Raw genomic sequence first — 16,817 nt, forward strand, 5'->3', positions numbered from 1 at the left:
TTTGTTCTGTGAATCACTAGAACATACTCCGAAATATAACTACCCCTATGCTCAAAGAGAGCAAAAGAAAAGAAAAATCATCTCAGAAAAGAGAATGTTCTGAACACTAGAACATGAGATGCATTATCTGCAAAAATAGACAAGCCGTACTGCCAAGACTTTGGGTTTAAAATTAATTTCTACAAAATATTTGTCTACATTGTAGAAATGAATCTGACTTTATCTGCAAAATGAAATAAGCAATTGTAAATCAGGCTTTATAGAGAGATTATAGTGATTTTTATACGGTCTCAAATTCTGTTTATGATGGATCAGTTAAACGCCATACACAAAAAAGGTGCCAAGTCTTCAACATTCACTCTTCCTGTGAAACTTCACATCTTCTCCTTGACCTTTTTATAATATTCATTTCTGAAACAAAAAAGTTTAATTTTCAGACACGTACACAAGACACTTTAGAATGCTTGCTTGTGTATTCTGCTTCCATGGCAAAGTTTAAAGTTCAGAACAGAAAGACTAGAGCTACCCTGAGATACCCAGAGCTAAGCATCAAATGAAAAGTGCAAAGCAGAATGCCAGAATTTTTAAGAGATCCGCATCAAATACGTTTTCTATTCTATTGTTTTTATACATTTGATCCTGCCTTATCAATACTGATGAAATCCCTCAAAATGGCCCTACAATGAAACTGATAAAATGTAATTAAAATCTAAGGTGTGAATGAATTTCAAACTACAGCACATTAATACAATTCAAAAATCAAAATACAATTCATGAACAAAATTCAAAGCAAATCAAAAAACAATTTGTGAAATAAAAACAAAAAACTGAAATCCCATTACCTACTCTCACGAGTAACGAGAGCCAGTTAAGGTACAATAGTTTTACTAAACAGCATAAAATTTACAAAAACTACATTTAAAACACCCTGCCTATTTGCCTAAAGGTTCAAATTGAAAAAAAAATCCTAAAAGGTTCAATACATGCAGTACATTCTACTCCAACAGTCTTACAATGACTGCCTAAAATATGTCATAATTGATTTTTAAAAATATTGTAATTACAAAGATTTATGAACGCAAGTTGGTAGATAAAGTAATAAATCTTAAATAAAAAAAAAAAAGAATGGTGTAAGCATAAGACGAAAGATGTACTGCCCCCTAAACTGAAGTACAACTACTTTGTATTTATACAAGGATCTCACTTTACATGTCTCCTCTAGTGAGGAGTGAAGAGTAACATAGTAGATGACGGCAGAAAAAGACCTGCACGGTCCATCCAGTCTGCCCAGCAAGATAACTCATATGTGCTACTTTTTGTGTATACCTTACCTTGATTTGTATCTGTCTTTTTCAGGGCACAGACCATAAGTCTGCCCAGCACTAGCCCCAGCTCCCAACCACCAGCTCCTTGATTTATATCTGTCTTTTTCTACCTTGATTTGTATCTGTCATTTTCAAGGCACAGACTGTATAAGTCTGCCCAGCACTACCCCAGCTCCCAACCACCAGCCCCTTGATTTGTATCTGTCTTTTTCTACCTTGATTTGTAACTGTCATTTTCAGGGCACAGCCCATATAAGTCTGCCCACACTAGTCCCGCCTCCCAACCACCAGCCCCTTGATTTGTATCTGTCATTTTCAGGGCACAGACTGTATAAGTCTGCCCAGCACTAGCCCGCCTCCCAACCACCAGCCCCTTGATTTGTATCTGTCTTATTCTACCTTGATTTGTATCTGTCTTTTTCAGGGCACAGACCATATAAGTCTGCCCAGCACTAGCCCAGCTCCTTGATTTATATCTGTCATTTTCAGGGCACAGACTGTATAAGTCTGCCCAGCACTAGACCCGCCTCCCAACCACCAGCCCCTTGATTTGTATCTGTCTTATTCTACCTTGATTTGTATCTGTCTTTTTCAGGGCACAGACCATAAGTCTGCCCAGCACTAGCCCCAGCTCCTTGATTTGTATCTGTCATTTTCAGGGCACAGACTGTATAAGTCTGCCCAACACTAGCCCCGCCTCCCAACCACCAGCCCCTTGATTTGTATCTGTCATTTTCAGGGCACAGACTGTATAAGTCTGCCCAGCACTAGCCCCGCCTCCCAACCACCAGCCCCTTGATTTGTATCTGTCATTTTCAGGGCACAGACTGTATAAAGTCTGCCCAGCACTAGCCCCGCCTCCCAACCACCAGCCCCATGATTTGTATCTGTCATTTTCAGGGCACAGACTGTATAAGTCTGCCCAGCACTAGCCCCGCCTCCCAACCACCAGCCCCTTGATTTGTATCTGTCATTTTCAGGGCACAGACTGTATAAGTCTGCCCAGCACTAGCCCCGCCCCAACCACCAGGCCCTTGATTTGTATCTGTCTTTTTCAGAGAGAATTGTGCTTTACTTCAGAAATGGTAATACTGTACCTGCTTTTTAATAAAGGTCTTTTATCTCTTCTCATCTAAAACTTTTCTGCTGTTGCATCAATCCCACATTTTCATATACTCTAGCATTATCTTCTCTCATTCTGAAAAGAGACAAGTTGGTCCCCATTATGAATGTACTACTTATATGTAGATCACAGAAACGTCATACATTTCTAGGTAATTTTCAGAACATGCAGGAAGCTTGCAGGGCCTGAAAGTCAATTTTGAAAGAGAAACAATCTGCAAAGTGACTCTTGGAAAATCCAAATGACCACTGGGATTCTTTTTTTCTTAAAGCAACATACTTTGCAAATTCTAAGAGTATGGTTTAACCCATATGGTTTTTCCCAAGCCTGCTTTGCCTCTGCCCTAAAGAGGTGAAAGGACAATTTTCAAAGGGCATTTTCAACAGGAATCCCTTTGAAAATTGCTCTCTAAGGGCTCCTTTTACAAAGCTGCGCTACCAGCTCATGAGAATAGAATGGGCTTCTTCGCATTCAGTGCACTGCTAATCTGTAGCATAGCTTTGTAAAAGGAGCCCTAAGATCGTAAACTAGTCAACAGAAAGAAAAAAAGTATAGTATAAAATAGTTCATATAAGATGCATATTTTCTGTGTTTCAAAATAGGGCAGAGTATTCAGATTCCAATATATGGAAATCTTATGCCCATGCAGAAAAGAAAATTTTCAGAGTAGACTGTTGGACAATATTGCGTAGGATTCTCAAAGGACTGAACAGAAAATATTCTCTCCATCTCTCAAAGTGAAGTATTGGAAAGACTCTGCACTAAGGAAGCTTGCAGTTTCACCTGCAATGCGTGTCACTGCAGAGATCAGTGTACAGAACCAGTACAGCACAAGGAAGAAAAAAAAAGCAAAAGAAAAGGTTTACATTTTAGATACTTCACAGCTCTTCTTCAAATGTACCAGAAATGCTTGGAAAATCTTTTCAAATATAACTGATTACAGCAACTAACATGATTTTTTTTGTTATTCATTCACTTGGTTTCTCTTAGGCTACAAACGTCCAAAAGACAGCAATTTTCAAAAGGACATTTATGCAGGTATAAAGCAATTTCTATGTGCAAACTTACCACTCTGAAAATTGCTCTCCTTCAATATTGCTAAATGTTTGCATAGTGTTCTAAAACAGTGGTTTTCAACCCAATCCTCTGGGCCTACCTGACTGGGTTTCAGGCTATCCACAATGAATATGCATGAGATAGATTTGGTATGCAAATGTCTCATGCATATTCATTGTGGAAATCCTGAAAACCCAACTGGCTAGGTGGTCCCTGAAGACTGGGATGAAAACCACGGTTCTAAAATATATGTACTTTTACTGCCTCAAGGGGTGGGTGTTACTGGAGATGTCTTTAGTTCAGGGAAGACAAAACATACACAGATTGCATTTCCAAATATATGTGCATTACTTCCCCTGAAAAAAAGAACGTGCAGAAAAAGTGGAAACAAGACTATGCCAAATTTCAAAATGAAATTAAAGTTAAAAATACACTCACAGATTTGTTGGATTTAGCTTATACTTTTCACTGGTAACTTGAGATTTTAGGTACTGTAAGAATTTCCTTATCCCCAGGGGGGATTACAGTCTTAGGTAGGGGTGGGCAACCCGGACCCTGCAAGCAGATCTTCCCTTTCCGTTCTGGTCCCACAGGACCGAAGAAACATACTTGTCTCAGCCCAGCTGCAATTCCTCTATTTCCCTTCCTCCCCTTGGTTCCAAACATCGCCCCTGGTCTCTCTCTCCCTCACTCATCGAAAGGCTCGAGAAAAGTTCCTGTCTCAGCCCAGTACCAGGGATTAGCTTCAGTGCAGAGGAGCTTTGCCGCCACATGCATGAAGGTTCAGATTCATTTTATTTGATATACCGCTAATACAATGAAAATCTAAGCAGTTAACAATACATCTTTTAAAAAAAAAAGGGGGGGGGGAGGGGAAAAATACAAAATTTATCAAATGTACAGTAAACCTATGACTAGGCAGGAACAAAAGGAAGAAACATTTAGGAAAGAAGTACAAATTCTGAAAACAAAATGTAGGTAAACAAGGAAGGAAAGAACTAAAGGATAGGGTAAACAAACCTACTGGCTGAGGCAGTGACTTTTGCCCTAAGGTATTAACTGGATCATAATAGAGCCAGAAAATTAAATAACGGTTACTAGAATCAAGGAAAAGTAATTAAGCTTTTAACTGGGATTTAAAATTCTAGAAGGAACTTTGCAATCTAAGGTAAAAAGGAAAACCATTCCAAAAGGGGGGGTGACCAGTGGCGTAGCAAGGGGGGGGGGGGGGCGGGAGGGGTGGTCCGCCCCGGGTGTCAGCTCAGGGGGGGTGCTCCCTGCCAGCTCCCCCCGTCGGCAAATCAACACCCCCCCCCGACCAGCTCCTGCACCCTACCTTTAAAAAGAATATGGGGAGGCGAGGCGCAGCGCCTCGCGCCTGCCCTGCACGTAAAAGAAATGTGGACTGTCGGGTCTTCCCTCCCTCTATCTGTCCTGCCCTCCGCTGACGCAACTTCCTATTTCTGCAAGGGCGGGACAGACAGAGCGAGAGAGGCGACGGTCCACATTTCATTTACGTGCAGGGCAGGCACTGCGCCTCGCCTCCCGATATTCTTTTTAAAGGTAGGGTGCGGGAGCTGGTCGGGGAGGGGGGGAAGGGGGTGTCATCGTGCTGCACCCGGGGGGTGGGGGGGTGCAACGGCGAACCGCCCAGCCCCGGGTGGCAGCCCCCCCCCTGCTACGCCACTGGGGGTGACTACACTGAAAGCAGGTTGATATGGTAACATTATAAACAACTGACCAAAGAAGATATGCATAAAAGATGCTGGGGAAAGCGAAGTACTCTAGTGGTAAGATATGGAAAAGACTGGCCAAAAAAAAGAAGAAAGACCAGAGGATTTAATCTGATGACACATAATAAGGATTTAGTAGTGAATTGTACAGGAAACAGGAAGCCAATGTTCAACGATGAATTGTGCTGGTCCCACCCCCTCTGATGCATTCCGTATATGATGCTTATGCATCGGGGGGAGGGCCTAACCAGCCAGACCTTCACGTATGTGGCATCAAAGCTCTGAAGGAACTTTCACCCGGATCCTGAACGGAGAGGGAAGATCTGCTTGCGAACCTTACATTGAGTGAGGAAAAGCGCTGCAAGGGCAATGTTGGAATCAGGGGAGATAGAAAGAGGAACTGTGGCTGAGTTGAGAAAGGTTCTTTTCTGTGGCCCCACAGGACTGGAATGGAGAGGGGAGATCTGCTTGCGAAGCTTGTGGTAAGGGAGGGAGGGAGACACAAGGGGCAATGTTGGGATCAAATAGCAGAGACCATTGTGGTAATAAAATTATGTTCTTTTGGTCCTCACAGACAAAAGTTATATAAATTAGCCCTGGTAGTCAAACCCATGCAGAACATATCCGAAGGACATATATGGGTTTTATGTGTGAAGGGGTTTTATGTGTGCGGAGCCCTGGGACAGTGCTTTACACAACACAAATTACCCTTCCAGGGCACAGTGAAGGAGTCTGCACAGCAGATACTCTAAGGTCATCCTATTTATACTTCCAAGGATCTGCCTGCAGTGCACCAAGATACGACGTAGTCATGTCACACAAATAATATAAGAATGGTAATATAAAATTACTGTGAAGCCCACTTACTCTGAACAGGTTGGGGTTGGAGTACATGGTGGAAGGGGACTCTGATCCCCAGCTGTCTGGTCTGATAAAGAATATTTAATATTGGTATATTCGTGCCCTTTTCTCTTGCTTTTCTGAAAATCCAAAGAAAAAATTTAAAAGACTGTAAACATTTTAGAAAGATACATTTAAAATAATCATTTAATAAAATACAATTAAAGATTTTTTAAATGTTACACTTTTCTGAAGGGTCTGGGACATAACTATATGCACCACTGGCTCAAAATGAAAAGAGAAAAAAATACTGAAACTCCCAGGAAAAAAAAAAAAACAAACAGCCAGTGACTAACCTGCTACATAATTATGTTTAAACACGGATTTCCAGTTGTAAGTGTATACTAAGTTCAACATATTAAAACATCAGCAAATATTCCAAGGTTTCCAGACCATCTGCGTCCAAAAATTGACTTCAAATAATTCAGCAAGGAATATACCAACTCAAAGTTTGAGTTTTAACAGGACAAACTATACCTGCTCTTCTTCATTCTCCGTTGCAGTGTTTCGATGTAGTGCTGTACTGCCATATAAATAAACCTATACTGTGCTTCTGTCTGAACCATTCCTGACCGCTGGGATCTCACCATCTGGATGGTCTTGGGAACATCAATATCACAGTCTACACCTGAAAATACAAAAATTGTTGAAATAATTTAGCCAAAGATAAATATTGCTATTAAAGGTATAGAAGGTTAAACATTTCTGTTCTGCCTTGTGACACCAACTAATATTTCTGTGACCATAAAAAGAAGCCATAGCCATTCCTCAGGCAGAGGGATAAGTAATAACTAATGGGAAGAAGAAAGGGAGGAAAAATGTTTTTATATTAAGCTCGGGCCTTTTCATTGGTAAAGCAAAGTGAGTTATAAACAGTGTAATAAACACAGAGTCTGCCCTTACATGAGGAGGCCGCCAGAGGGTGCTCTCCCATGGAAAACCTAAAAATGCCCATTCTGGCCACTAGAGGGAGCCCAAGGGTATAGTCCATGGTAGTGACCAGAAGGAACAGAAAGGGGGTGCTCGTGGCATAGGACCTGTACTTCCCTGGGGAGGCCACCAGGGGGACTCTCTGAGTGGAAGCTGGAAAGGTGGAGAGAGTTCTGGGTGCAGACCTTTCTGGAAGCAGGGGGAGAGGCCTAAAGAGAGGTGGGATGGATTATTGGGCACCCTATAAAAGCCTCCTCTAAGCCTAGGGAGGAGAGAAGATGGGGGAACCTGCAACACCCAGAGCCTGAGGATTACTCGCAGGAAGACTGAGAAAAGAGGCCTGCTGAAGTAGAGCTCAAGAGAAAGGTTAGGAGAAGGTTCCCTCCAAACCCAATGAGGTACTTACCTGGTGGGGACCAGGCACTGGGTACTAGGGGTTCTCTCCTCCCTAGGCTTAGAGGAGGCTTTTATAGGGTGCCCAATAATCCATCCCACCTCTCTTTAGGCCTCTCCCCCTGCTTCCAGAAAGGTCTGCACCCAGAACTCTCTCCACCTTTCCAGCTTCCACTCAGAGAGTCCCCCTGGTGGCCTCCCCAGGGAAGTACAGGTCCTATGCCACGAGCACCCCCTTTCTGTTCCTTCTGGTCACTACCATGGACTATACCCTTGGGCTCCCTCTAGTGGCCAGAATGGGCATTTTTAGGTTTTCCATGGGAGAGCGCCCTCTGGCGGCCTCCTCATGTAAGGGCAGGCTCTGTGTTTATTACAACAGGGACAACAGGGTCTTTACCTGTCCCCAAAGGGCTTACAGTCTAAGGGGTCTACTTACTAAGCAATGATGTATGTCTCTCTGTTCCCTGTCTAGAGTCTAATACAGTGCGGAATATAACATTTTGTGGATAGATAAAGAAAGAAAGAAAGAAAGCTGCATTAGGGCAACAGCACATATTATTTGCCAGTTAATAAGCTGTGTTACTTGCCACTGATGTAGTTTAACAGAAAAATGTCCCTCTATAAACATGCATTAAATTAATAAGCCGCAAATCATGCAGAGAAGCTCATTATTATGCAAAAAGAGCAACGCAGTTTGCAGTGAACCTCAGCCTGCATTATTCATTGAAAGTTACCTCTGCCTCAGCACTGGCCCACTAACATGTAAGCTAATGTTCCCAGGGATGCACTCAAAGGGCCATCCCACGTACTTCCAAAAAAAAAAAAACTTCCCACCCCGATACTTCAAAACAAATGGAGGTTCTCCCCCACCAGACCTACCTCTGATAACTAGTTCTTTAAATAAATTGGAAGTCCGACCCTCCACCCCTACCCTGAATGCTACTATTACTACTACTACTATTAAACATTTCTATAGCGCTACTAGACTTACGCAGTGCTGTACAAATCAACATGAAAAAGACATTCCCTGCTCAACAGAGCTTACAATCTAAATTGGACAGACGAACAGACAGCTAGGGGTGGGGAAATTGCAGTGGTAGGGGTGATAAGTGAGGGTGTTGAGTAAGAGAGTCATGGTTAGGAGTCGAAAGCAGTAGAAAGGAGGTGGGCTTTAAGCCTAGACTTGAAGACAGCCAGAGACTGAGCCTGACGTACTGGCTCAGGGAGTCTATTCCAGGCATAGGGAGCAGCGAGATAGAAGGAACGGAGCCGGGAGTTAGCAGTGGGGGAGAAGGGGGACGACAGGAGACATTTACCCAGCGAACGGAGTTCACAGGGAGGAGTGTAGGGAGAGAGATGATGAGAGCGGAATGCTCCCCTCTTGATGTCACCTACACCTCTAGTGATAATCTCATGGCAGTCTGACTCTAGTGTAGTACCATAATATTACACATTGTGCTGCCTGGACACCTAGCTGTGAACATGGAGCCACCAAGGGCAGGAGAGTATGCCCAACCCTCCCCCCCCCCCCCCCCCCCACAGTGACAGGGATGGGATTTTGCATTAATTCAAAGGCCTGAGGATCGCAAGGGTGGGGAAGAATAGTATGTATGTTCCTTTCTGTTCTCCACCCAGAATTGTAGATGGCGCGGTCTAAAAATACTTTAAATAAATAAATAACAGTGATGTGAAAGTCCACTTTATTCAAAAGGATGTGGGGTTGGAATGTGGCCACCATGGGAACCTACATATGTTTTATTTCATTACACTTGTACCCTGCTAAATCTAAAACCTTTGTTCATGCAAATACACACACACACACAAGGAGAAATTAGATCTTACCTGCTAATTTGCTTTCCTTTAGTCCCTCCGGACCGGACCAGGATTGGACTGATGGGTTGTGCTCGCCTACCAGCAGGTGGAGACTGAGAAAAAACTCTGACTCTAGAGAGCCAATAGGAGCCCTGGCCATGTGACCTTAGCCTCAGTATTTGAATAACAAAGCAGGAAAGAAAGAAAGACCTTCTGTGCCGTATGGAATCCTAGCAGCCACAAAGCACTCGGCAATGCCAAGTATCAGAGCTCACCAGCAACTCTCACCAGAGAAGTGGTATGGCCCGATATGTATTACAGCTCACCAGCAACTCTCACCAGAGAAGTGGTATGGCTCACTTGTACTATAGCTCACCAGCAACTCTCACCAGAGAAGCGATATGGCTCACATGTAATATAGCTCACCAGCAACTCTCCCCAGAGAAGTGGTATGGCTCACGTATAATATAGCTCACTCGCAACTCACCAGAGAAGTGGTATGGCTCACTTGTCTTATAGCTCACCAGCAACTCTCACCAGAGAAGTGGTATGGCCCACTTAAGATTTTATTATATATTCCATCAACTGAGCTTACCAGCAACTCTCACCAGAAAAGTGGTAAATCATATTTAAGGTTTTATAGATATTCCAGCAACTGAGCTCAGCCACAACTCTCACCAGAGAAGTGGTATGGCGTATTTAAGGTTTTATAGATAGATTCCAGCAATTGAGCTCACCAGCAACCACCAGAGAAATGATATAGACCACGTAAAGTTCTGTATATATATAGTATTGTTCCACGAATCGTAAAGGAATGAATACACTTCCTACTGAATACACTACCTAATAAAAGAAGCTAAAGAGTAGAGAGAACATGGGAGGGGCCTGGTCCGGTCCGGAGGGACTAAAGGAAAGCAAATTAGCAGGTAAGATCTAATTTCTCCTTCCTTAGCGTCCCTCCGGACCGGACCAGGATTGGACTGATGGGAAGTACCAAAGCAGTAATCTGAAGGGAGGGACCCTATGAAAACTGCAGAGAAATGTTCATGCTGCATAGGCCACCTGGCGACAACTAACATGTAGTGTGTCCCAATGAGCAAAAAAAATGAAACTAGGACTAAGTTGCCAACTTACCAATGTGCACCGAGAGCACCAAAAATCGCCGTAGTAAGAATAGAGCCCGCTTCTGAAGTTGTGGAATATGTTGTAATACGCTGTGGAACTGCCCTCTCAGCAAGAAGAGAAATAGACATTCTCATTTCCTTGATCCTTCGCGATATAGGGGTTAGAAACAATGAAAAACTTTTACGCCTACTGGCTAGAAGGACAAAACCAATAAGAAAAAACCGATTGGGAAAGGTGAAAACTTTAAACTACAGCAGACCGAAAGAAGTTACCAACCGTAGAAGTATTCCACACATAGATCTACTTGCTGCAATGGTTACTAGGAAACACTGCTTGAAGAGGAAAACTTTATAGAAAAGTTATGGCTACTAGAAAACAGAACTTTAAGAGTCTGTTCACCTAGTTCACCTAGCTGGTGGACGAAGCGGGGGGTGCAGGACTCCTTTAAGAAACCGCTTTGACAGTGGATGCTGCATAAGCGTGCGGTTGTCAACAGTATCATGCATCACTGATAGAGCTGCCAAATGAACTCTAATGGATGAGTAAGACAGACAAGATTTCGCAAGATGCAGAAGACATTCCAAAACATGCAAAATGGGATACTGTTTGTGGAATGAAGTGGCGAGAGGAGCACCACAGAGTGAACTGTCACCACTTTGATTCATAGGACTTTAATGTAGATTTCTGTCTGGAAGCAATTAAAACTTGAAGTACTTCCTGCGAAAATATCAAAGATGTTGCGGACCCAGTAACCACGCCATAAGTTTGAGTGACTGGGGGTCCGGATGTAGAAGGGTGCCTTGGTTCTGCGTAAACACCTAGTGAGATGACGGAAGAAACGCATAAAGAAGGTTGAAAAACTCCTGCTGGACGTTGGCATCTGTCCCTGTCTCCGTCAAGACTGTTGCTGAACGGAAGAAGCAAGAAATGTTCGTGAGCCTGAAGGCAAAAGAGATAGCCCTGAAGTGTCGCAGTGAGGAAGTAAGGCTGAAAAAATGAGAGTCCATTCACCTAAATGCAGGGTGACACAACTAAGAAAAAATGAGTACAAACTCAAGAGTATACTCTTAACTCCTCCTTGGCGGATGACATAACCCATTGCCATGGCAAGGACCAACATAGCTCTCTCGCCTTGTTTGTCAGTAGGGAAAACAAATTCACCCGAAGGTAAAACAAATTGCTGAGGTCCCCCAGAAAAAAAAAAAATATATACAAACAAGCTTCTGCCAAAAAGTGTACTGCACGAAGCATCCCAATGACAGAACTAAGGTTCTTGAGATAACTAGATGACACTTAATAGCGCGATTGATGACCCTGAGATTCGCAATAGGATGAAGGAAAATTCCTTCTTGGGCATTAGAAAGTAAAATTGCATTCTGCAGAATAGAGCGAGGAAATGGCCGAAGGCCCAAGGTCACCAAGAAAAATATAAACTGGGATGTTTGCAGAGGAGACAAAAGACTGTGCGCCAACCTGACTAAACAAAGAGAAAATCAGAGATATCTGATGAGAGATCAAATGAGAGATCAAATGAGAGGGCTGGCTACAATCACCACCCAACCTAGAGACTGTAAGAAATGCACACCCGGTGCGTGACCTGAGAACTCTGCTGATAAGACTTTCTCCAATTAGGCAGTCGTCTAGGTAAGAATGAAATGACCCTAAGAGCGCAATGAACATCCTCTTAGATCTATAAAAGAACGGAAGAGAGAGTACTGCTGAAAATGACCGGTTAATGCTAAGCAAAAAACTAGCCATTCTCTGGATCCTGAGGAGAAGAGGAAGGGTGATCAAGGACACCAGTTAAATAGGGCTACAAACTCCAACCCTATCTCTATGGCGTTCCATAGTTGGGTAAGTTCTGAATATAGAAAGTTCTGAATATAGGAGTCCCCCAGCTATGGTAGTCGCTCCGGACAGAAAAAAAAAATTGTCCCAGTATGAACGTACTGATTCACCGGCCTGTAATTTCTTGGATCTCCCTAATCCACATACCACTAATCCACGTACCACGGTCATGCGTCCTCCCTCACTAAGATGTAGATTGTAAGCTCCTTTGAGCAGGGAAGTCCTTCTTTGTTATTTGTACAGCGCTGCGTAACCCTAGTAGCGCTCTAGAAATGTTAAGTAGTAGTAGTAGTAGTACCAGATTCACACCCCAATAGATATATGAATGTTGAGCTTGTTTCAGGTTAAAACACCGAACCTAGGCCCAGGGTCCCCAGTGTTCCTAGTGGTGAACAGCCATGGCAAATATTGTATGCGTTAGTTTGCAGAATTACTGCAAAGCCTTGCTTTTGGAGCAGATATTTCTGTTCGATACTCTCGTGCGAGGTTTTTTTTTTTTTTTTTTTTCTTTAATGCTGTTCTGGCTGTAGAAAGGTGGACATTTGAGCTTCCCCAGAATGGCAAAAACTTATGTACCTATGCCCATTAGATAAGAATGCTGGACTTGATGGACTTTAGGTCTTACCAGCATAACCATACTTATGTACCTATGGCATAAATACACAGGAAGTGAGTGAATCCCCTTCCAATTGAAAGAACACTCTGGAGTGAAGGCGCATAGAATGACAATGAAAAAGGACCAACTTGGAAATTACCTGTAACGAAAAAAGTGAAGTTGTGCCACAGCCACTTGGTGAAGGCAGTGTAGACAAGACCTGTATCTGAATTCAAGAAAGCTTGGATATAACCATCAGGTCTCTAAGGAAGAGGAAGAGATAGCAGATGGTATGTATAGGCATACTGGACCAAACCAGGATGTTTATAATCTGCCAATGCTGAACTGATAAGAGTAAAGACAAACACGAGTAGATGGTTGAGGACCGTCCACTATCTTTAGTGAAAGGATGACTTTATTCTCCAAGTGACCCTATGTCCTGTAAAAACCAGAAGAAAGCTAAAATGAAATATGAGAGGCTTCAAGGCAGTTGGAAAAGAAGGGAAGACATGAATAAAGCATGCCTGCTAAGGCAGCTGAGTGATTGGGAGCTTGGTAGACAGGACTGTCCCTCAGAGAATATGAAGAGCTGATATATCCCCATGGCATCTGAACAATATACTGTATGCCTCTAGAGAAGGCTTCTTAAAGTCGGAAAAAGAAAACACTGTATAACACTACAGCCATTGAGAGTGATTGTCTGTTAAGTTCTTAAAACACTATATAACATCATAGGCATGGAGTAAATGCTTGAAAGGAACTAAGATATTATGGTCAGAATTGCAAAGTATCAATCAATGACTCTTAGACAATGTAGTCCTATTCACCAGGGAATGAGAAAGACAGAAATTACTCTATGCCTATAGAGAAAGTTTCTAAAGTTCTTAAAACACTGTATAATACTACAGCTATGAGGAAATGCTTGAAATGAATTATGATATTATGATAAGATGTAGATTTTCCACCAGGCAATGAAAAATGACTGAGCACCAGAAAAACTAATGTTAACAGCCCCGTGATACATAGAAATTTAAAAGAAGAAAAGCTTGTTATATATCCATATATGAAAGGAGCCCCCCTTTCAACCAAATATTGCCTGCTGATGTGAAGAGCATTTTAGAATACGCCGTTCAGCACATACAAAAGTGTACACATCTTGGAGCCGAACTGCTCTATGAACTGCAGCCTACCTTCAGCAGAGAGATCCCTGACTGATAAGATGGAGGGAGAAACAAAATGGCCGCCGTTCGCGCCACTGGCCCCGTGGCGATCGTCGACAGCGCACCAGACACCTCCGAACAAGCGGAACCCAGTGGAACGGCGACGAAGAAACAACAGCCGGCGGAAAAAGGCCCCGAAAAAACGGAGGCAGCACCGGACACGAAGAAAACCTTGAAGGGAGAGCAAAATTACACGTTCCGGCTGCGTGAACTGCGCGACGCTGACCGACAGCAGCTGTTTGAACTTTTAAGCCATATCGGAAAAAAACAGGTGGCCGCGCTTACGCGGTTCGCACCTTTCTTTTTTTTTTTTTTTTCATTTGTTTAAACTGCCGCCGCCAAAACGCAAGAAAATGGAGGAAATTAAATCTGACGAGAAAAATCGCTGTTTAAAGTCACAGACACTGAATTATTTTCTTCTGTTTTTTTTTTTTTTTTTTATAACCCCTCAATCATAATAAAACACTGGAGCTGCCTGCTCGTTAGAAGTCTGGGGAAAGAAAGGCTGCTTCTTTGAATTTCCTTTTATTTGATTTATTTCTTTTAAAGCAGCTGCCTGTTAAAAGTGGCTGCCTCTCCCAAAGACGGTACACCTTTCCAGAGAAAGGGACGGCCCTTCCCTGCTAAGCCAGGGAGATGGGGAGGAAGGGGGGTGGACTCGAGACACCCGAGTTTAACACCCCCGAGGCTGTCAAAGAAAGAAGAGAAAGGAAACCCTGTCAAACCTCTAAATAAGATCCAGGCACAGAAGAATTATCAGAAATATCTGTAATATCTAAAGAGAAAAGGAGAGAGACTAATGGGCTCACTTCCTACCTGCTGGGAGACTGAGAAAATACTGAGGCTAAGGTCACATGGCCAGGGCTCCTATGGCTCTCTAGAGTCAGAGTTTTTTCTCAGTCTCCACCTGCTGGTAGGCGAGCACAAACCCATCAGTCCAATCCTGGTCCGGTCCGGAGGGACGCTAAGGAATATATATATTAAAAAATAATAATAATAAAACAAAAGCAAAAGCGAAAAAAAAAACCACCACTACAGGTAGACACAATCAGAACTACGATGCCTCTCTCCTTACATAGAGAAGGTAAAACTTATCCCAGTTGTGCATGCCATGGTAACAATAAGACTGGATTACTGCAATGCACTATTACAATGGTCTGACTACAAAGGGCCTGCACCAGCTCCAGTTGATTCAGGAATGCAGCAGCAAGACTCACAGAAGGTTGCAAGTGACGTGACCACATCACACCATTTTTTGCAAAAACTTCATTACCTACCAGTACAATACAGGGCTAAATTTAAAACTCTATGTCTGATCTTCAAGGCCCTGAAAGGAAATGGCCCCGAGTATCTGAAGAATAGAATGATCCTCCACACACCGCCAAGGACACTAAAGTCCTCCCAAGAACTTTCACTAACTACACTCTCTCCAAAGACATTACACGATGTGATACCCGCAAGCGAGCCTTCTCCGGAGTAGCCCCCACACTCTGGAATGCATTGCCTGAAAGGCTCCGCTTAACACAAGACTATCTCTACTTCAGGAAGCAGGTGAAATATGGCTCTTCAACCAAGCCTTTAATGGAAGAAGTAACTAACCTGTTAGTCTCACTCACACACACAAGGATTGACTCGGGCTGCACATACTGCAGCGGGACATGTTTATCCACTCCTAGACTGAGATAATATTTAACCATGTCTCTGACCTCATGTGCAACTTCAAATCAGTCACCTTACTTTCAAATTCTTCCTACCTTCTTACTCATCTATATGTTACAACTTTGCCTTACCCTTCATTACCAATTATGTCGTATTGTGTTGTCATTGCAAGTAGTATACCATGCCATATTTTGTATTGTTACTTGAATATTTTTACTGCTGTAATTGCCTATTGCTCATGTTTGATCTATTCTTACTGTACACGCCTTGAGTGAATCCTTCAAAAGGCGGTAAATAAATCCTAATAAATAAATATCATGCGATGAATGCCAGTGCAAATAAGTGACCTTCGACTGTCTTTCTGAATTTCATCATATTACCCTCAAGCCTAATAACCTCAACTGAAGGGGAATTCCATAAGAGTGATCTAGCAACTGAGCAAACAGGGAAAGGCGTTAATGATAAATGCAACACCTTCATTGAAGTCCACTATCTTGTGTTGCTGTGGCCAGGAAAGCATGGTGTTCTTGGCCACAGTGATGCAAAAAATTTACTGCAGGATTCCCTAACCTGTGGTACTGGCCTCGGTATTTTTAATATTCTGAACACGATAACTCTTATAAGATTTATGATACTGGCAGAGTAGACCTGAGAAACAGAACAGTTCTTCCTAAGAGCAAGAAGCACACAGTGAGCTACCCATGAGCTGCTTAGGTTTGTACATTTCATTAATGGTTACGACCACAGCCTGAGGAACTCACCTTTCTCTCTAATGATGTCTATTAGGATATCGATGACAATGAAAGTTCCCGTTCGTCCGATTCCAGCACTATTAAAAAAAATTGAAAGATCTATTCCTTGGTGGACAGAATATAGTAAACATGACAGCAGAATAAGCAAAGAAATTAATATTTAACAGCAAAATACTGCAGTAACTTCCAAGTCTTGATTGAAAAGGAATAACTTATTGTACTAAAGCAATATTTCAATGTCACTCATCAAAGCTGACAAGGCTAAAATTCTCCACCACTGATATAAAGCTTTATTATACCTTAAGGGTGTAATGCTATAAATCATTTTGCAGAAAATAGCTCTTGA

At 42.7% G+C, this 16,817-nt stretch overlaps 1 protein-coding gene across 1 annotated transcript in view; it reads right to left on the reverse strand.

Moving 5' to 3' along the window:
* Positions 1-269: 269 nt before the first annotated feature.
* LOC115479556 (tyrosine-protein phosphatase non-receptor type 11-like) overlaps positions 270-16,817 on the reverse strand; it is a 78,525-nt gene continuing 61,977 nt past the window's right edge. Inside the window, 6 exon segments of the mRNA XM_030217526.1 lie at positions 270-411; positions 2,423-2,523; positions 6,105-6,217; positions 6,615-6,628; positions 6,631-6,765; positions 16,481-16,548. Coding sequence (XP_030073386.1) covers positions 2,454-2,523; positions 6,105-6,217; positions 6,615-6,628; positions 6,631-6,765; positions 16,481-16,548 — 400 coding nt within the window. The 3' untranslated portion in view covers positions 270-411; positions 2,423-2,453.

Source organism: Microcaecilia unicolor, chromosome 11 (genome assembly GCF_901765095.1).
Source record: "Microcaecilia unicolor chromosome 11, aMicUni1.1, whole genome shotgun sequence".
NCBI classification, from domain to species: Eukaryota; Metazoa; Chordata; class Amphibia; order Gymnophiona; family Siphonopidae; genus Microcaecilia; species Microcaecilia unicolor.